This window comes from Hoplias malabaricus, chromosome Y (assembly GCF_029633855.1).
Source record: "Hoplias malabaricus isolate fHopMal1 chromosome Y, fHopMal1.hap1, whole genome shotgun sequence".
Taxonomy (NCBI): domain Eukaryota; kingdom Metazoa; phylum Chordata; class Actinopteri; order Characiformes; family Erythrinidae; genus Hoplias; species Hoplias malabaricus.
The window spans coordinates 79,908,558-79,931,516 of record NC_089820.1 but is presented as its reverse complement, the minus strand read 5'-3'; the positions used below and the strand labels follow the sequence as shown (position 1 = coordinate 79,931,516).

General features: G+C 43.5%; 1 protein-coding gene across 1 annotated transcript in view; it reads right to left on the bottom strand.

Moving 5' to 3' along the window:
- The window catches only part of LOC136679474 (cyclic AMP-responsive element-binding protein 3-like protein 3-A), a 46,340-nt gene extending 32,065 nt beyond the window's left edge, over window positions 1-14,275 (bottom strand). The window contains exon 1 of the mRNA XM_066658004.1: window positions 14,210-14,275. Coding sequence (XP_066514101.1) covers window positions 14,210-14,230 — 21 coding nt within the window. The 5' untranslated portion in view covers window positions 14,231-14,275. The remainder of the gene's footprint in view (window positions 1-14,209) is intronic.
- Between the last annotated feature and the right edge of the window lie 8,684 nt (window positions 14,276-22,959).

The window sequence follows — 22,959 nt, the reverse complement described above, 5'->3', positions numbered from 1 at the left end:
ATCAACTGTCTAGACCCACTCACTGGCCACTTTATTAGAAACATCTACTGTCTAGACCCACACACTGGCCACTTTATTAGAAACATCAACTGTCTAGACCCACTCACTGGCCACTTTATTAGAAACATCTACTGTCTAGACCCACACACTGGCCACTTTATTAGAAACATCTACTGTCTAGACCCACACACTGGCCACTTTATTAGAAACATCTACTGTCTAGACCCACACACTGGCCACTTTATTAGAAACATCAACTGTCTAGACCCACTCACTGGCCACTTTATTAGAAACATCTACTGTCTAGACCCACACACTGGCCACTTTATTAGAAACATCAACTGTCTAGACCCACTCACTGGCCACTTTATTAGAAACATCTACTGTCTAGACCCACACACTGGCCACTTTATTAGAAACATCAACTGTCTAGACCCACACACTGGCCACTTTATTAGAAACATCTACTGTCTAGACCCACACACTGGCCACTTTATTAGAAACATCTACTGTCTAGACCCACACACTGGCCACTTTATTAGAAACATCAACTGTCTAGACCCACACACTGGCCACTTTATTAGAAACATCTACTGTCTAGACCCACACACTGGCCACTTTATTAGAAACATCTACTGTCTAGACCCACACACTGGCCACTTTATTAGAAACATCAACTGTCTAGACCCACACACTGGCCACTTTATTAGAAACATCTACTGTCTAGACCCACACACTGGCCACTTTATTAGAAACATCTACTGTCTAGACCCACACACTGGCCACTTTATTAGAAACATCAACTGTCTAGACCCACTCACTGGCCACTTTATTAGAAACATCTACTGTCTAGACCCACACACTGGCCACTTTATTAGAAACATCAACTGTCTAGACCCACACACTGGCCACTTTATTAGAAACATCAACTGTCTAGACCCACTCACTGGCCACTTTATTAGAAACATCTACTGTCTAGACCCACTCACTGGTCACTTTATTAGAAACATCTACTGTCTAGACCCACTCACTGGCCACTTTATTAGAAACATCAACTGTCTAGACCCACACACTGGCCACTTTATTAGAAACATCAACTGTCTAGACCCACACACTGGCCACTTTATTAGAAACATCAACTGTCTAGACCCACTCACTGGCCACTTTATTAGAAACATCAACTGTCTAGACCCACACACTGGCCACTTTATTAGAAACATCTACTGTCTAGACCCACACACTGGCCACTTTATTAGAAACATCTACTGTCTAGACCCACTCACTGGCCACTTTATTAGAAACATCTACTGTCTAGACCCACACACTGGCCACTTTATTAGAAACATCTACTGTCTAGACCCACACACTGGTCACTTTATTAGAAACATCTACTGTCTAGACCCACTCACTGGCCACTTTATTAGAAACATCTACTGTCTAGACCCACACACTGGCCACTTTATTAGAAACATCTACTGTCTAGACCCACTCACTGGTCACTTTATTAGAAACATCTACTGTCTAGACCCACTCACTGGCCACTTTATTAGAAACATCTACTGTCTAGACCCACACACTGGCCACTTTATTAGAAACATCAACTGTCTAGACCCACACACTGGCCACTTTATTAGAAACATCAACTGTCTAGACCCACACACTGGCCACTTTATTAGAAACATCAACTGTCTAGACCCACACACTGGCCACTTTATTAGAAACATCAACTGTCTAGACCCACTCACTGGCCACTTTATTAGAAACATCTACTGTCTAGACCCACACACTGGCCACTTTATTAGAAACATCAACTGTCTAGACCCACACACTGGCCACTTTATTAGAAACATCTACTGTCTAGACCCACACACTGGCCACTTTATTAGAAACATCTACTGTCTAGACCCACACACTGGCCACTTTATTAGAAACATCAACTGTCTAGACCCACTCACTGGCCACTTTATTAGAAACATCTACTGTCTAGACCCACACACTGGCCACTTTATTAGAAACATCAACTGTCTAGACCCACTCACTGGCCACTTTATTAGAAACATCTACTGTCTAGACCCACACACTGGCCACTTTATTAGAAACATCTACTGTCTAGACCCACACACTGGCCACTTTATTAGAAACATCTACTGTCTAGACCCACACACTGGCCACTTTATTAGAAACATCAACTGTCTAGACCCACTCACTGGCCACTTTATTAGAAACATCTACTGTCTAGACCCACACACTGGCCACTTTATTAGAAACATCTACTGTCTAGACCCACTCACTGGCCACTTTATTAGAAACATCTACTGTCTAGACCCACACACTGGCCACTTTATTAGAAACATCAACTGTCTAGACCCACTCACTGGCCACTTTATTAGAAACATCTACTGTCTAGACCCACACACTGGCCACTTTATTAGAAACATCTACTGTCTAGACCCACACACTGGCCACTTTATTAGAAACATCTACTGTCTAGACCCACACACTGGCCACTTTATTAGAAACATCAACTGTCTAGACCCACTCACTGGCCACTTTATTAGAAACATCTACTGTCTAGACCCACACACTGGCCACTTTATTAGAAACATCAACTGTCTAGACCCACTCACTGGCCACTTTATTAGAAACATCTACTGTCTAGACCCACACACTGGCCACTTTATTAGAAACATCAACTGTCTAGACCCACACACTGGCCACTTTATTAGAAACATCAACTGTCTAGACCCACACACTGGCCACTTTATTAGAAACATCTACTGTCTAGACCCACACACTGGCCACTTTATTAGAAACATCTACTGTCTAGACCCACACACTGGCCACTTTATTAGAAACATCAACTGTCTAGACCCACACACTGGCCACTTTATTAGAAACATCTACTGTCTAGACCCACACACTGGCCACTTTATTAGAAACATCTACTGTCTAGACCCACACACTGGCCACTTTATTAGAAACATCAACTGTCTAGACCCACTCACTGGCCACTTTATTAGAAACATCTACTGTCTAGACCCACACACTGGCCACTTTATTAGAAACATCAACTGTCTAGACCCACACACTGGCCACTTTATTAGAAACATCAACTGTCTAGACCCACTCACTGGCCACTTTATTAGAAACATCTACTGTCTAGACCCACTCACTGGTCACTTTATTAGAAACATCTACTGTCTAGACCCACTCACTGGCCACTTTATTAGAAACATCAACTGTCTAGACCCACACACTGGCCACTTTATTAGAAACATCAACTGTCTAGACCCACACACTGGCCACTTTATTAGAAACATCAACTGTCTAGACCCACTCACTGGCCACTTTATTAGAAACATCAACTGTCTAGACCCACACACTGGCCACTTTATTAGAAACATCTACTGTCTAGACCCACACACTGGCCACTTTATTAGAAACATCTACTGTCTAGACCCACTCACTGGCCACTTTATTAGAAACATCTACTGTCTAGACCCACACACTGGCCACTTTATTAGAAACATCTACTGTCTAGACCCACACACTGGTCACTTTATTAGAAACATCTACTGTCTAGACCCACTCACTGGCCACTTTATTAGAAACATCTACTGTCTAGACCCACACACTGGCCACTTTATTAGAAACATCTACTGTCTAGACCCACACACTGGCCACTTTATTAGAAACATCTACTGTCTAGACCCACTCACTGGCCACTTTATTAGAAACATCTACTGTCTAGACCCACACACTGGCCACTTTATTAGAAACATCTACTGTCTAGACCCACACACTGGTCACTTTATTAGAAACATCTACTGTCTAGACCCACTCACTGGCCACTTTATTAGAAACATCTACTGTCTAGACCCACTCACTGGTCACTTTATTAGAAACATCTACTGTCTAGACCCACTCACTGGCCACTTTATTAGAAACATCTACTGTCTAGACCCACTCACTGGTCACTTTATTAGAAACATCTACTGTCTAGACCCACTCACTGGCCACTTTATTAGAAACATCTACTGTCTAGACCCACACACTGGCCACTTTATTAGAAACATCAACTGTCTAGACCCACACACTGGCCACTTTATTAGAAACATCAACTGTCTAGACCCACACACTGGCCACTTTATTAGAAACATCAACTGTCTAGACCCACACACTGGCCACTTTATTAGAAACATCAACTGTCTAGACCCACTCACTGGCCACTTTATTAGAAACATCTACTGTCTAGACCCACACACTGGCCACTTTATTAGAAACATCAACTGTCTAGACCCACACACTGGCCACTTTATTAGAAACATCTACTGTCTAGACCCACACACTGGCCACTTTATTAGAAACATCTACTGTCTAGACCCACACACTGGCCACTTTATTAGAAACATCAACTGTCTAGACCCACTCACTGGCCACTTTATTAGAAACATCTACTGTCTAGACCCACACACTGGCCACTTTATTAGAAACATCAACTGTCTAGACCCACTCACTGGCCACTTTATTAGAAACATCTACTGTCTAGACCCACACACTGGCCACTTTATTAGAAACATCTACTGTCTAGACCCACACACTGGCCACTTTATTAGAAACATCTACTGTCTAGACCCACACACTGGCCACTTTATTAGAAACATCAACTGTCTAGACCCACTCACTGGCCACTTTATTAGAAACATCTACTGTCTAGACCCACACACTGGCCACTTTATTAGAAACATCTACTGTCTAGACCCACACACTGGCCACTTTATTAGAAACATCAACTGTCTAGACCCACACACTGGCCACTTTATTAGAAACATCAACTGTCTAGACCCACTCACTGGCCACTTTATTAGAAACATCTACTGTCTAGACCCACACACTGGCCACTTTATTAGAAACATCAACTGTCTAGACCCACTCACTGGCCACTTTATTAGAAACATCTACTGTCTAGACCCACACACTGGCCACTTTATTAGAAACATCTACTGTCTAGACCCACACACTGGCCACTTTATTAGAAACATCTACTGTCTAGACCCACACACTGGCCACTTTATTAGAAACATCAACTGTCTAGACCCACACACTGGCCACTTTATTAGAAACATCTACTGTCTAGACCCACACACTGGCCACTTTATTAGAAACATCTACTGTCTAGACCCACACACTGGCCACTTTATTAGAAACATCAACTGTCTAGACCCACTCACTGGCCACTTTATTAGAAACATCTACTGTCTAGACCCACACACTGGCCACTTTATTAGAAACATCAACTGTCTAGACCCACACACTGGCCACTTTATTAGAAACATCAACTGTCTAGACCCACTCACTGGCCACTTTATTAGAAACATCTACTGTCTAGACCCACTCACTGGTCACTTTATTAGAAACATCTACTGTCTAGACCCACTCACTGGCCACTTTATTAGAAACATCAACTGTCTAGACCCACTCACTGGCCACTTTATTAGAAACATCAACTGTCTAGACCCACACACTGGCCACTTTATTAGAAACATCTACTGTCTAGACCCACACACTGGCCACTTTATTAGAAACATCTACTGTCTAGACCCACTCACTGGCCACTTTATTAGAAACATCTACTGTCTAGACCCACACACTGGCCACTTTATTAGAAACATCTACTGTCTAGACCCACACACTGGTCACTTTATTAGAAACATCTACTGTCTAGACCCACTCACTGGCCACTTTATTAGAAACATCTACTGTCTAGACCCACACACTGGCCACTTTATTAGAAACATCTACTGTCTAGACCCACACACTGGCCACTTTATTAGAAACATCTACTGTCTAGACCCACTCACTGGCCACTTTATTAGAAACATCTACTGTCTAGACCCACACACTGGCCACTTTATTAGAAACATCTACTGTCTAGACCCACACACTGGTCACTTTATTAGAAACATCTACTGTCTAGACCCACTCACTGGCCACTTTATTAGAAACATCTACTGTCTAGACCCACTCACTGGTCACTTTATTAGAAACATCTACTGTCTAGACCCACTCACTGGCCACTTTATTAGAAACATCTACTGTCTAGACCCACTCACTGGTCACTTTATTAGAAACACGTTCTGTCTAGATCCACACACTGGCCAATTTATTAGAAACATCTACTGTCTAGACCCACTCACTGTTCACTTTATTAGAAACACGTACTGTCTAGATCCACACACTGGCCAATTTATTAGAAACATCTACTGTCTGGACCCACTCACTGGCCACTTTATTAGAAACATCAACTGTCTAGACCCACTCACTGGCCACTTTATTAGAAACATCTACTGTCTAGACCCACACACTGGCCACTTTATTAGAAACATCTACTGTCTAGACCCACACACTGGCCACTTTATTAGAAACATCTACTGTCTGGACCCACACACTGGCCACTTTATTAGAAACATCTACTGTCTAGACCCACACACTGGCCACTTTATTAGAAACATCAACTGTCTAGACCCACACACTGGCCACTTTATTAGAAACATCAACTGTCTAGACCCACTCACTGGCCACTTTATTAGAAACATCTACTGTCTAGACCCACACACTGGCCACTTTATTAGAAACATCTACTGTCTAGACCCACACACTGGCCACTTTATTAGAAACATCTACTGTCTAGACCCACACACTGGCCACTTTATTAGAAACATCAACTGTCTAGACCCACTCACTGGTCACTTTATTAGAAACACGTACTGTCTAGATCCACACACTGGCCAATTTATTAGAAACATCTACTGTCTAGACCCACTCACTGGCCACTTTATTAGAAACATCTACTGTCTAGACCCACTCACTGGTCACTTTATTAGAAACACGTACTGTCTAGATCCACACACTGGCCAATTTATTAGAAACATCTACTGTCTAGACCCACACACTGGCCACTTTATTAGAAACATCAACTGTCTAGACCCACTCACTGGTCACTTTATTAGAAACACGTACTGTCTAGATCCACACACTGGCCAATTTATTAGAAACATCTACTGTCTAGACCCACACACTGGCCACTTTATTAGAAACATCTACTGTCTAGACCCACTCACTGGTCACTTTATTAGAAACACCTACTGTCTAGACCCACACACTGGCCACTTTATTATAAATTGATCTTGTTTTTCCATGCACTGAGAACTTTATGAGAAATGCCTGCCACATATATCCAATTATTGGCCACTTTATTAGAAACACCTGCCATGTACCATTCCCTGGCCACTTCATCAGAAATGCTTACATTGTGCTGTACACCTCCAATGTGGAGCTACATAACCGGGTGTGAAATCATTTGAAAGTCTATGCTTTTTATGTCTGAGATTTGTGGAATATTTCTGTAATTTGAAGATGTATTGTACACTAAAGAATTTGAACAAGCCTGAGGTTACATGATTCTGGGTGAGCTCTGGACCCACTGCGACCTTGATCAGGATGAAGCACTTACAAACGATGAATGAATGAGGAAGACGACAGTCATTGAAAATGAGTTAAACAAGTTGAGACATTCCAATCCAATAACAATAGAGATAAAAAGAGAAGCTATATAACTTAAGGCTGTCAATCAATTCAGATATTATTCAGTCATTTACAGAAAATCAAGTTCAGTACAATTAAGCACTTTTAAGCTATTGAGGAAAAAAATAGCTGGGCTCATTAAAGTCTATTATGTTATCAGTGCAGATTTAGCCATTACCCTGAGTGTTCAGAGAGAAGAGAGGGAGAGAGAGAGAGAGAGAGAGAGAGAGAGAGAGAGAGAGAGAGAGAGACCGATTGACAGTTGAAAGCAGAACAAAGAATAGAGAAAGCAAGAGAGGGAACCCGAAGATGTGCAAGTGAGAAATAGAATGAAAGATGAACAGAAAAGAAGAGGGAAAACAGAACCTGAGAAAAAAGTAGAGGTGAGGAATAGAGCGCGAGAAACTTAAAAAGAGAACACAATATATAACTACGAGGGAGAATGAGTAGCAGAATCAAAGAGGACTGAAAAATGAGAGCAAGAGAGTGACAGAAAGAGAAAGAGAGTAAGTGAACGAGAAAGTATATTCTGAGAAACAGAATAATAGCGCGAGAGGAAATGAGAGCCAGAGAGTTATAGAGTGGGTGAGACTGCATTCTCCCATTCACCTGTGAAGTTCTCTTATCTTAATATGGAAAAGTGATGCGACTCTGGGAGAGTGGTGATTGTGGAGTAAACCCTCAGAGAGCTGAGAATCACAGGCTTTCCCCTCGAGGGAGTTCCTGAGCCCCTTCAGCCTTTAATAGAAACCTCCTATTTACTGCAGTACAAAGAAGAGCTGAAAGAGAGCCTCAATCAGGGCACAGAGCTGGGTTATGGGGCTGTGACAGGAGAAGAAACGTGCTGCTCTTCTGGCAGGTTTTTGGGGTTGTTGCTATAAATCGGAGCTCTTTTTTTAGGGCAGTTGTATTAAGTATTTATTTGACAGTGTGGGACGTCTGCTGGATCATTGCTGTCATAGGCAGGGGGCATACAGCCAACAAAGGGCTCCACACAGCAACTGTCACAAATGTCACCATGTCTGTGGCGCCATCCGTGTCAAAAAGTACTGATATATACCAATCAAGTATGTGACTATATCCAGGCTTCAAGATACAGACAGCTGCTGCAGCTGTTTAATACTGGGGGCAGGGTTAGGGTCAATTTTTGGGCAGAACTGTTTTAAAAGGCTTTCTGAAAAGACCTAGTAGTACATCAGTTGCTCTTCATTCATTGTCACCACCCCTTTCACTCTGTTCTTCAAAGGTCAGGACCCCCCAATGGGGGGTAAAATTCCTGAAGAGCAATTCCTGAGGGGCACCAAAGCACCAGTAATACTGACAATGGCCTGTAGATGGCACATTAACTTGGGCATAGTGGCGTGATCTCATCTAACAGCTTCTTAATGGAAAAACCATCATGGCTGTCTGAAAAATAGACCACTTTCAGCATCAGAAACTGGCAGAGACAGGATCAGCGCGCAAACCCAAATAACTTAAGAAACAAGCCCAGAAAACCGCACATTTTGAATAAGGCATAAAGCTATTTGGACACCTGCTTCCTATCACTTTCCATTAGTATGCGAGTTAAGAAGCTAGACAGAGATAAACCCACGCCCAGTGTGTCCTGTCTTGTGTGCTTATCATTCTCATAGAGGAATGGGTTTCCTTTATCACTGCAATTTTGCCCATCATTGCTTTATGTTGCTGTTGTGTAAATATCATATGACAAGTTAGACAAGATATAGCCAGAGTTCCGTTAACAGGAACCGTTTATTTATTCATTCACCCAGCTTTACGCCTCATTCACACTGGGGTTTTGCATTTTGCATCGTCTTGCACAATGGGAGAGGCCTTGAGTGTGCCAGAAATCAGTGGTGTAAACATCAGTGGTCCTCCATTTTGTTTCTTAAGTTTCACATCTAAAGAGTTTCACATCTAAAGAGAGTTTGACTAGCTCTACTTTTACTTTTCCCTTTGTGCTATTTTGTAATCCATAAGAAAAGGGTTAAATATAATATAATGTATCCTGTTTTGAAATCATAATAGTCACCGCTGAGTCCATGTTGTCTCAGACAGAGCAGGGACAGTACAGAGTGCGTCAGGGGTCACAGACAGAGCAGCAGTGCTATTGGTCGTGGATGTGAATTTGTGTCTCAAAGTTGGACATAGTTGAAATGTATTTGCACGGAAGTCGTGTGTGTGAAATTCACTCGAACCTCATTGAAAAGCATGGAATTTTGCACGGAATTCACAGACAAAAACCCAGTCTACCCACAGCTTTAGTCATTACCAAGTTCCACTTGCTAGCTACACTGTAAAAAATTGCTGTAAATTTACTGTAAATCCCAGTATTTACAGTAAATTATTGTATTATTCAATTACAGTAATATGGTGTAAATTTGAAGTACAGTAGTGTTCCTGTAAAAATACGGTAAATGGCTGGGAACTCTGCTGCCAGTATTTTACTGTAAATCACAGTATTTACAGTAAATTATTGTATTATTCAATTACAGTAATATGCTGTAAATTTGAAGTACAGTAGTGTTCCTGTAAAAATACGGTAAATGGCTGGGAACTCTGCTGCCAGTATTTTACTGTAAAATTTAAAATACATTTTTTACAGTGTAGGCATTCAAGCAAAGCTCCCAAGCTGTGACAGTGACTGCATCCACTGAGAAGTGGTAGTATATTTTTGGACACCTGGACACGCTTGGAGGAGAACTCTAACTGCCAGTGTTGTTATGTTAGCTAACAGATGGCTATGAGTCACAAGGGAAGAGGAAGGGCCAGCCTTGGGTATAGACTCAGATGGCTCAACTCCTCCCATCAATAAGGCCACTGCGCCACCCAAGGGTTGGATTTTCTTTTCTTGTGAGAAAAACAAAATGGGCTCCTGCCCCAGTTAATTTCCCCTTAATTGCCTGCTTGTTTACAAGACATTTCGCAAATGCTAAGCTCATTACACATTACGTAGGGCTACAGCTTTCCTAGGTTTGATGATGTGATACAGTAGAAAGACTGATAGGGATTCCTCAACAAGGTTCTGGTGACGTAAGTATGCTACACTCTCAGAAGTAAGGAAACATTTGGAATATATGGAAGTCACTCCTCTGTGTAGTCCCTGTGTTTCTAACCAGATAGCAGATATAATTCGACCAAATCTGTTTTACTTTTGGCACGTACGGCTCAGTTATTTGGCCCAAATCACAGGCAGCCGGACTCACCCTGAGTGAACACCATCATTCGATGCGGGCCATTCATCTGGGTACAGCCACAACCCCAAGGTTAAACCATTCCCCGTGTCAACCCTGAAGAAACCACTCTGACAAGCAGAATAACGTCATACCAAACAAGGTCCAGAGTCTAATCTCCTGCAGTAATCCACCCTCCATTTATCGAATAGTCACCATAGCTTTTCAACCGCGAATGCTCATTGACCTGCCTTTTTTTATTTTTTAAGCATAGCTTGAGTTATTTACTGCAGGTGGTGAATACTGCCCAGTGATAACACTGTGTCCTTTCTGGTGATAAGACTTATCTCAGCTAATTGCTCTTTAGTCCTAAACCATGGTTTTTCCTTAGGCCTGCAGTCTGCAAGATCTGAGCTTCTGAGCCTTTTACTTTGACAGATAATGTGCCTAAACCTATGTGGGAAAAGTTCTCTCTCAAGGTCTTTTTGAGCTGTTGGATACTTTTGGAGTACCCCCAGAATCTGATTCCCTCCTCAGAGGGGGCCAAGAGCAGCACTTTGTATTCATCAGCAGTTTCAGACAATAGCGCCTCAGCTACGAACCAGCTCTCATTCTTTCTTCTCCCTTAATTCCGCTCAGAGTCTCTTGCTGCAGGCTCCCTACTGGCTACAGAATGAAAATCAAGATTTGATCGTTTTTAAAAATGGTATAATTCATCATCCATCCATCCATCCATCCATTATCTGTAACCCTTATCCAGTTCAGGGTCGCGGTGGGTCCAGAGCCTACCTGGAATCATCGGGCGCAAGGCGGGAATACACCCTGGAGGGGGCGCCAGTCCTTCACAGGGCAACACAGACACACACACACATTCACTCACACACTCACACCTACGGACACTTTCGAGTCGCCAATCACAGGGAGAACACACCACACTCCTCACAGACAGTCACCCGGAGGAAACCCACGGAGACACAGGGAGAACACACCACACTCCTCACAGACAGTCACCCGGAGGAAACCCATGCAGACACAGGGAGAACACACCACACTCCTCACAGACAGTCACCCCGAGCGGGAATCGAACCCACAACCTCCAGGCCCCTGGAGCTGTGTGACTGCGACACTACCTGCTGCGCCGCCGTATAATTAATCAATTAGCCAAAATATTCACTTTATTTTTACAGTTGCTACACTGAACATATGGGAACTTTGTAGTTATACAAATGCAGATGTTAGTCCGCCTATTGCTCTGCAAACTTTGTGAGTCCCCTTTGCTGTGCTGGTGCGAGAGGATCAGACACAGCAGTGCTGCTAGAGTTATTACAGCCCTGGGTGTCACTGCTGGACTGAGAATAGTCCACCGACCAAACGCTGTGCAGCGACAGATGAGCTACTGTCTCTGACTCTACATCTACAAGGTGGACCAACAAGGGAAGAGTGGACAGTGAGTGGACACAGTGTTTAAAAACTCCAGCCGCACTGCTGTGTCTGATCCACTCGCACCAGTTGGTTGTGGCGTTACATTTATAATTGAGGAATGCAGCTAGGTGGCAATAAAAGTTCCAAAGGGTGGGGTTTGACATCTTAACTCTTTAATGCTTCAATTTACAGTTATCAGCCACATACCATAACAACAACCTGCCAAACCCCATCTAATCAATTACACCATGATTATTAAACACTGATAAAGCATCACTGAGTAATTCAACTCTTGAAACCATTAAAATATCATTACACACTAGACTTTGAAACTAAGGAAAGACTTTGTTTACAAACATGATCCACGCTTCAGAACCAGCAGCAGAACCCTGTCTGTCCGACCAGTGAGTAACCACCCAGCTCCAAACATCACCCAGAATCACACTCATCTTTATCATCACACAGATTCATAATCCAGCAGAGTGAGGGTAAAGATATGATCAATCTGTCAGCATTTTCTAATGGAGTGATATTTATGAATAACAAATGTAACAACATTCTGTAAATGTATCCAATAGACCAAGGGTTATAACAGTTAAAAACCAACAATGTATAGTCCCCATATAAACATTGATTCATTCATTATCTGTAACCCTTATCCAGTTTATGGTCACAGTGGGTCCAGAGCCTACCTGGAATCATTGGGCGCAAGGTGGGAACACACCCTGGAGGGGGCGCCAGTCCTTCACAGGGCAACACAGACACACACACACATTAACTCACACACTCACGGACACATTTTGAGTCGCCAATCCACCTACCAACGTGTGTTTTTGGACTGTGGGAGGAAACCGGAGCACCCGGAGGATACCCACGCCGACACAGGGAGAACACACCACAGTCCTCACAGACAGTCACCTGGAGGAAATCCACGCAGACACAGGGAGAACACACCACAATCCTCACAGACAGTCACCCAGAGGAAACCCACGCAGACACAGAGAGAACACACCACACAGACAGTCACCCGGAGGAAACCCACACAGACACAGAGAGAACACACCACACTCCTCACAGACAGTCACCCGGAGGAAACCCACGCAGACACAGAGAGAACACACCACATAGACAGTCACCCGGAGGAAACCCACGCAGACACAGGGAGAACACACCACACTCCTCAAAGACAGTCACCCGGAGGAAACCCACGCAGACACAGGGAGAACACACCACACTCCTCACAGACAGTCACCCAGAGGAAACCCACGCAGACACAGGGAGAACACATCACACACCTCAAAGACAGTCACCCGGAGGAAACCCACGCAGACACAGAGAGAACACACCACACTCCTCACAGACAGTCACCCCGAGGAAACCCACGCAGACACAGGGAGAACACACCACACTCCTCAAAGACAGTCACCCAGAGGAAACCCACACAGACACAGGGAGAACACACCACACTCTTCACAGACAGTCACCTGGAGCGGGAAATCGAACCCACAACCTCTAGGTCCCTGGAGCTGTGTGACTGCGACACTAACCTGCTGAGCCATGCCGTGCCGCCCCCCATATAAACATATATATATATAGTCTTTCCCAACAGTGAATTTTTGATGACAAATCTAATCATTTTCTTTGTTTAATGTTTCTATTATAAATATGCTCTAAAATGACCTTGAATTTAGTTGAAATAAGTTAGGTTTTTTAAAATAAAAAAATATTCTTCCCTCTCAGAAATGGTTCTGGAGGTTTTTTTGTTTTGTTTTGTTTTTCCTTTTTAATAGCGAAGATGTGCCTGATTTGTTGCTTCCCTTGTGGTTTAGGAGAGTAAATAAAATGCGCTTGTGTTGAATTAGTTAAGGACTGGTGCTATGCCTCTGAGCAGATTTGAGAAAAAAAATTCTAAAACAAAAACTGCACACTTGAAATTTACCATTACCTCAAACTGACAAACGTACGCTCAAACCAAAGAACAGCCAACAAATAGCTGAGAAAACTTACAAGAAATATGTAAACTACAATACCTTCTCAGAAAGAAGTGCCATTTTAAAACAAGCAGCTTCTCACGTCCATGGAGCTGAGGTCTGGGAATTTATCCAGGTTTCTAGGGCTTACTGTTTTCCTTATTTTTGTTTTTGACTTGTTGATTCCTGCTCTAGGGCAAAGTCTGGAGCAGCAGATTATCAGTGTGTGATTGACTGGGTGAGTCCCTGGCCATTGGTCAGAGGGCTGTGACTGACAGGTCTCTCGTGCTTCTCAGGCTCCAGGGAATTTTTTTGCCATTGGATGGTGATTGCCTTTTCAATCCCGCAGTAACCCAGACACAAGCAATGAAGAGTGAGATAGATCACTGCCTTTCCCTGGATGTTGCTGTTTATTAGGAATCTGAAGTGGGCAGTAACTAGCGACATTTACCAAACCAAATTAACTTAGAGGGGTTTTAAAGAACATAAAAGTCTTTTTTTCACCAAAACTTAGCAAAGTATGTTATTGAAACTGATTAATTATTAGTTTTACTTATATTTTTATAAGTTCAGCTCATATCCAATTACCTTGCTTTACCTGGTGAACCCGTTTATGCTCAAGAGGGCAGTCATGTGTGAAATGTATTCAGGAAGTCTCTATGTCATCCAGTACAATGGGGTTTTATAATGTGAAGAAGAATCACTGAAAAAATTATTGATTCTTGAAATGTACTTCTAGATGAATAGAAAATTGAAATTAGCTGCATTTTAGCTGTTACTGTTTATTCATTTCTTTCTTGTGGTTAAAGGAGCAATAAGACGTTTTCACTGCTGATTCTCCTCAGTAATTAGAGATACACAAAACTTTGCTGCATTTAACATAAGCACTTATCCAGTTCAGGGTCATGGTGGGTCCGGAGTCTTCCCAGAATCAGTGGGTGCAAGGCAGGAAAACATCCTGTAGGGGGGCACCAGTCCATACACATTCACTCACGGACACTTCTTGAATCATCAATCCACCTACCAAAGTGTGTTTTTGGACTGTGGGAGGGAACCGGAGCACCCAGAGGAAACCCACGCAGAAACAGGGAGAACACACCACACTCCTCACAGACAGTCACCCGGAGGAAACCCACGCAGAAACAGGGAGAACAAACCACACTCCTCACAGACAGTCACCCGGAGGAAACCCACGCAGACACAGGGAGAACACACCACACTCCTCACAGACAGTAACCGGACTGGGACTTGAACCCACAACCTCCAGGTCCCTGGAGCTGTGTGACTGTGACACTACCTGCTGCGCCACCATGCCTCCCCTGCTACTTTTATACTTCTGCTTTATTGTTTTAGTTATTTTACATTTACTGGCATATTTTGTATTTAAACAACTTTGCCAGTGGAAATTCTTGCATGTGATTCATCTATGTAGCAATCAGTGAGTAAGTGATTAGCAGAAGAGTCATAATCTATTCTTAATGGCAGCAAACAATTATTGCATTCTGTTTTGAAACATTACAGCAGACAAACACTGATATCAAAATGGCTGTCAACCAGAATGCATTATTGAACATCAGGGAAGGACATCTAAATTTATGTCTTTATTGTCTTCCCTGGAACACACCAGAAGCCTGGATTCAAACTGGCATAAAATCAGGTGCCCAAGGCTCATTGGTGTGCAAGTGAGCAAGGGCACTATTCTATCAAAAACACTACTAAACACTGCTCACTGGGAACATGCCACAAGACCTTAACATCATGCTCTGACCAAATCTTTATGATGATCACAGTTAGTCCCCGTTGGCAGAAATGTGACTCTCTGTGAGGAGTGTGGTGTGTTCTCCCTGTGTCCATGTAGGTTTCCTCCGGGTGGCTGTCTGTGAGGAGTGTGGTGTGTTCTCTCTGTGTCTGCGTGGGTTTCCTCCGGGTGACTGTCCGTGAGGAGTGTGGTGTGTTCTCCCTGTGTCTGCGTGGGTTTCCTCCGGGTGACTGTCTGTGAGGAGTGTGGTGTGTTCTCCCTGTGTCTGCGTGGGTTTCCTCCGGGTGAATGTCTGTGAGGAGTGTGGTGTGTTCTCCCTGTGTCTGCGTGGGTTTCCTCCGGGTGACTGTCTGTGAGGAGTGTGGTGTGTTCTCCCTGTGTCTGCCTGGGTTTCCTCCGGGTGAATGTCTGTGAGGAGTGTGGTGTGTTCTCTCTGTGTCTGCGTGGGTTTCCTCCGGGTGACTGTCCGTGAGGAGTGTGGTGTGTTCTCTCTCTGTCCACGTGGGTTTCCTCCGGGTGGCTGTCTGTGAGGAGTGTGGTGTGTTCTCCCTGTGTCTGCCTGGGTTTCCTCCGGGTGAATGTCTGTGAGGAGTGTGGTGTGTTCTCTCTGTGTCTGCATGGGTTTCCTCCGGGTGACTGTCCGTGAGGAGTGTGGTGTGTTCTCCCTGTGTCTGCGTGGGTTTCCTCAAGGTGCTCTGGTTTCCTCCCACGCTCCAAAAACACGTTGGTAGTTGGATTGGCGACTCAAAAGTGTCCGTAGGTGTGAATAAATGGGAGAATGTGTGTCACACTGTGTAGGACTGGCGCCCCCTCCAGGGTGTATTCCCGCCTTGCGCTCAATGATTCCAGGTAGGCTCCGGACCCACCGAGACCCTGAACTGGATAAGAGTCACAGACAATGAATGAATGAATGTTGAAAACCTTAAATGTTTTTGAAATGTTCTTTTAGAAGTGTTTGACAATTCTCTCATGATGTTTCACACAAACAGTTCAGCCATGAACTTTTTTTGCTGCAGGGACTGAGCCTTTGCTGCAGTAGCTGAGATTTCTAAACAAAAATGCTTATCTACACCATCCAACTAAAAACATGTCTCCATCTTTGTGGATGTTTAGTTTACTACATCATTTGAACACAGCAGCTGTCCTTCACACTGTGTGACAATTTCATAATGAATGGACCAATAGAAATGCTACAAAATTATGTGAAATAAAATCTTTTTAAATTGATTTCCATAGAAAGTTAAAACATTTTTTTTCCTTCTGCTATAAAATTACTGTAATGGAGATTATTATTATTATGTTTTTCTTTGGACAGCAGTGGTATGAAGGTTATCACATGGTACTGCACGACCTGTACATGACTCTTGGGTGTGTCCAGTAAGTCAAGCTTTTATCCTTGTCTACAAATATCTTATCCTCCATGTGTCCCCAGTGTTATCACCAAACTGTACACACTCCTCAGAGTTCACATTCTCAGTAAAAGAGAACATTCTTATGAAAATACATGCACCCATTTGTCAAAGTTTTGGATGCCGCACCTGAACCTCACAATCACGGTCCTGTGTTTCTGGATTCAGATCTGGCCTCTGGCCACTGTCTGTGGGGTGTGTTCTCCCTGTGTCTGTGGGGGTTTCCTCCAGGTGCTCTGGGTTCCTCATAAAGTCCAACAACACATGCTAGTAAGCAGATTGCCTGTGTGAAATTGTTCACAGGTCTGAGTGTGTGCTCCAGATTACATTCTGAATAAACACTCACACTAACAGTGAAAACAACACAGCGCATCCAACAACAAAGCAAGCCCCGTGAATCTCTGATACAGTGATAGGTGACACTGCTAGCACACAGTAAGCTCCGATTTTACTTTAATTAGTTACACTCTGCACAGTGTGAGCTCGTTTCATCTATCAACAGATTTAAAGTGGAATAAGAGTTGGAGTAAGATTTTGCCAGTAGATTACCTTCTCATGGAGTGGATTTGCCGAAAGAGGTCATGGAAAAACACCTACCTTTAAAATGTCTTTTAAAATAAAGGACTAACAGGATTTACTTTAACTGTGGATGCTGCGAAGTGAACTGGCATGATTATTGAAAGCGTTAAAGGAACACTAAATAAACTTTTTGCAATATAAATGAAGCTTCAAACTCACTGTAATGCTCCTCTGGCCTGTAATAGGAAGAATACAGTTTCTGTTATTGCTACTCTAGGCTGCAATGTGGAAACTGCGCTATGTAACTTTTGAAAGAAGATAGGAAACCATGCCCCTCCCTCACCTCTCCCCATTTATTCAGTACAGTGCTGTAAAAATGTATTTACACTGGGGGGGAGCCCCAGAAGCAAAAAATAAAAATCTTGTATAGGGTGGCACGGTGGTGCAGCAGGTTAGTATCTCAGTCATAGCTCCAAGGACCAGGAGGTTGTGGGTTCTAGTCCCGAGTGTGGTGTGTTCTCCCTGTGTCTGCGTAGGTTTCCTCCGGGTGACTGTCTGTGAGGAGTGTGGTGTGTTCTCCCTGTGTCTGCGTGGGTTTCCTCCGGGTAACTGTCTGTGAAGAGTGTGGTGTTTTCTCCCTGTGTCTGCGTGGGTTTCCTCCTGGTGACTGTCTGTGAGGAGTGTTCTCCCTGTGTCTGCCTGGGTTTCCTCCTGGTGACTGTCTGTGAGGAGTGTTCTCCCTGTGTCTGCCTGGGTTTACTCCTGGTGACTGTCTGTGAGGAGTGTGGTGTGTTCTCCCTGTGTCTGTGTGGGTTTCCTCCGGGTGACTGTCTGTGAGGAGTGTGGTGTGTTCTCCCTGTGTCCGCGTGGGTTTCCTCCAGGTGACTGTCTGTGAAGAGTGTTTTTCCTGTGTCTGCGTGGGCTTCCTCCTGGTGACTGTCTGTGAGGAGTGTGGTGTGTTCTCCCTGTGTCTGCATGGGTTTCCTCCGGGTGACTGTCTGTGAAGAGTGTTCTCCCTGTGTCCATGTGGGTTTCCTCCGGGTGCTCCGGTTTCCTCCCAGAGTCCAAAAACACATTTTGGTAGGTGAATTGGAGACTCATAAGTGTCCATAGGTGTGAGTGAATGTGCGAGTGTGTGTTGCCATGTGAATGACTGGCGCCCCCTCCAGGGTGTGTTCCTGCCTTGTACCCAGTGATGCCGGGGTAGGCTCCGGACCCACAGAGACCGTGGACCTGATAAGCACTTACATACAATGAATGAATGAAAATTGTGCATAGTGTCACTTTAAAGGGCATTTTTTTACAAATTAAAAAAATGTGTGTAACAAAATTATATGAGAAATACATGAGATTCCCATTCCCATGAATCACTACAGTCCCTGAAAATGAAGCAAAATTGCTATAATATGGAAAGAAAAATACTTTATGCTATTCATGCACTCCATTTAAGGCCTTTTCAAAGAGAACGCACATCTGTAGCCATAAGAGATATAAAAGGGCCATTTATCAGATATGGGCCTCAGACTCGTGTTAAACTGAAGTGAAAGAGCATTTTCCTGATTATTTTCTGATGACCCTTAATAACACTGTTCTTTCATAGTCATATCTTATCTTAAGAAGCCTCATTAAAAGCTGTGAGATTAGCCCACAGCAGAGTCATCGCCGTGATTAAGCAGAACTGCACTACGTGGCCAAATGTTTTTGGACACCTGCTTTACCAACACTTCATCTGAAATGAATGGTATTAATAGGGAGTTTGTTCCTCTTTGCTACAGTAAAGTCTGGGAAGGCCTTAGACTAGATTTTGAAACTTTTTTGTGAGGATTTGATGGCATTCGGCCACAAGAACAGTCATAAAGTATTGGATGAAAAGTTTTGGATCACAAATGACGTTCCAACAAGTCACAATATGGAGCTCAGTTACTCCACAAACACAGTCTATTGCTGACATTTCCCAATGGACGTCAGTAAATTTAGTCTTGTACAGTGCTCCAGTGCATGCCATTACTTTTCACGCTTTCCTGTGGAGATTACAGAAGCTGTGTGTGCACAACTGAATGTCTGAAATGCAGTAGTTATAAGAGGTGTCTACAAACATTTGGACATAGATTATAAGTCTTCATTTAATGTTTATCCCAGAACTAAATTATATTATAAACTATATTTACATTGGCATGGTAGTGCTACATAGTGCCATCGCCACCCAGCTTCCTGAGGTCCTGGGTTTGATCTTTATATTTGGTCACTGTCTGTGAGGAGTTTGTGTGTTCTCTCTGTGTCTGTGTGGCTTTCCTGCCTGAGTTAAGGAAGATAAATACATGACTATGGGTCAGGAAATTAGTATAAGTACTGATTTAATTCAAACTCGGATCCTTGATCATCAGTATTCTGGATTCTTATCAATACAAGCTCTTAGTGAGTCTTTGTGTTGGGATTTATTCAGCAGTTTCAGACTCGACGGTGGCTCGTTGCTTCCATCTGCTGGGAGGAGAATCAATGTGCCATTACTAAGCTTACTCACTAATACTAAACATACACCAATAATATAGATGGGTAAAAACTGCTCTGTTACTCCAAGATAATCCTCAGGGCTGTAAATTTATTAAGGCATAAACACAGGGTGTTTTTTAATGTAAATGTTATATTATGATCCAGGGTCAAGGGGTCAGGGTTTAATGTGTGTTTGAAGAAGTAATTAGCACTCTAATTTCTACATTGGGTATATATAGGAAGCAAGTAAGCCATTGGGACTGAGCTCTTTTTTCTTTTGGCCATGTAATTAACAGTGATGAACTGGATGCAACTGGATCCTGGACTTCCTGACTGGGAGAACTCAGTCAGTCCGGATCGGTAGGAACACCTCCAGCACCATCACACTGAACACTGGAGCCCCCCCAGGGCTGCGTGCTCAGTCCACTGCTGTTCACACTGCTGACCCATGACTGTGCAGCGATGCACAGCTCAAATCATATCATCAAGTTTGCTGATGCCACGACTGTGGTGGGTCTCATCAGTAAGAACGACGAGTCAGCATACAGAGAGGAGGTGCAGCGGCTAACTGACTGGTGTGAAGTCAACAACCTGTCTCTGAACGTGGACAAAACCAAAGAGATGGTTGTAGACTTCAGAAAAACAAGGGGTGAGCACTCGCCGCTGAACATCGACAACTCTGCTGTGGAGATGGTCAGGAATACCAAATTCCTTGGTGTTCACCTAGCGGATGATCTCACCTGGTCCACTAACACCAGTAACATCAAAAAGAAAGCCCAGCAACGCCTCTACTTCCTGCGAAGGCTGAAGAAGGCTCATCTCCCCCCTCCAATTCTCACCACTTTCTACAGAGGAGTCATCGAGAGCATCATGACCAGCTGCATCACTGTCTGGTTTGGAAACTGCACTGTGGCAGGTCGCAAGTCCCTCCAGCGGATCGTGAGGACAGCTGAGAAGATTATCGATGTGTCTCTTCCCTCCATTACAGACATCTACACCACTCACTGCACCCGCAAAGCACTCAGCATTGTGGGAGATCACACACACCCTTCACACACACTCTTCAACCTACTGCCGTCTGGAAAAAGGTATCGAAGCATTCGAGCCCTCACATCCAGACTCCGTAACAGCTTCTTTCCACATGCTATCAGACTCCTGAACACCTAGAGACTGAGACTGGACTGAAGAAGCACACACAGACACACACACACACACTTCACACAAACACTGGTCTGTTGGACTGTAAACGAGTGTACTGTTTTCACATATCCGGTTTACAGCATGTTTACATCCAGTTACCATTTACAGCACAAATACACTTTAAATTGCAGTGTCTCTCTCCCTCACCCCCGCCGTACTTATGGTTTTTGCCCTGTCTTGTATTACATTGTATTGTATTGTACTGTAGGGACATTGTTTTGTATTTTTCTTAGCCATATCTTTTGCACTTTAATGTGTATGCACTGTTTCATGTTGCACTAGCTTTACACTAGTCGCACTTTAATGTTGTGTATTGTCTTATGTAGCACCTTGGTCCTGGAGGAACGCTATTTCGTTTCACTGTGTACTGTAAACACTGTATACTGCTGAAATGACAATAAACTACTTGAACTTGAACTTGAACAGGAGCCACATATCTAAAACATCGAAATAATACTCTACATTATTAGAGGTCTGGATGTATATATAGTATTATTATAGAAATACTCTAATAGTAGGGTGACCAGACGTCCTCTTTTACCCGGACATGTCCTCTTCTTTAGACTTATAAAAATGTCCGGGCGGAATTTCACAAACGTCCGGGATTTTGTTTTTCTAGAGCTTACATAGAACTTCGAGAAGTTTCGTTCACAAACTAGTCCCGCCCTCCCCTACTCCGATTGGTTCGCTTGAGTGAGAAGGGGGCGTGGTGAAGTAGCCTAACATCTTCTGATTGGACGGTCTGACTGTAGAGCTACCGTTATTGGTCGATAACCTTCTCTGTAAACATTTAATTGGTCAGTCTGCACGTCAGTAGTCCTTGTTTACGTCAGGCAAAGCTCATGTACCTACCCTCATCTCGAGCAGCTATGCCGAAACGTAAATGTAAGTTCTCGGATGAATTAAAAAAGAAATTCCCATGTTTTGTGTAGCAAATAAAGGCGTAAAGGACTTAAAAGCACACATAGGTTTAGCTAAGCATACAGCGAGGGGCGTGTCCTCTTTTTCACCATCTCAGATCTGGTCACCCTAATAGATCAGCCATAACATTAAAACAACATTCTTTGTAAAACATTACATTTGTTTCTCCTACTTGTAATTTATCAACTGACTATATTCTAAGTGAAACAGTAACATGTAGGTGTTTAATAACTCCAGCAGCACTGCTGTGTCTGATCCATTTGTACCAGCACAACACACCACCACCTTAGTGTCAGATCGCTGAGAACGATCCCCCATATAATACCAGCTCTGTGGGGCTACCAATGTCTGCAGAGCAACCAATGGACTACAGTCTGTAATTTTAGAACTACAATGAGCGCCTGGTAAAATGGAAAACGAGAGAAGACCGGTGTTCAAGGCTAAATATCCGCCGCTGCATACATTTCCCAGAAGCCTCAGCAGCGCAACTAACGCAGAGTGACGTTGGCGCC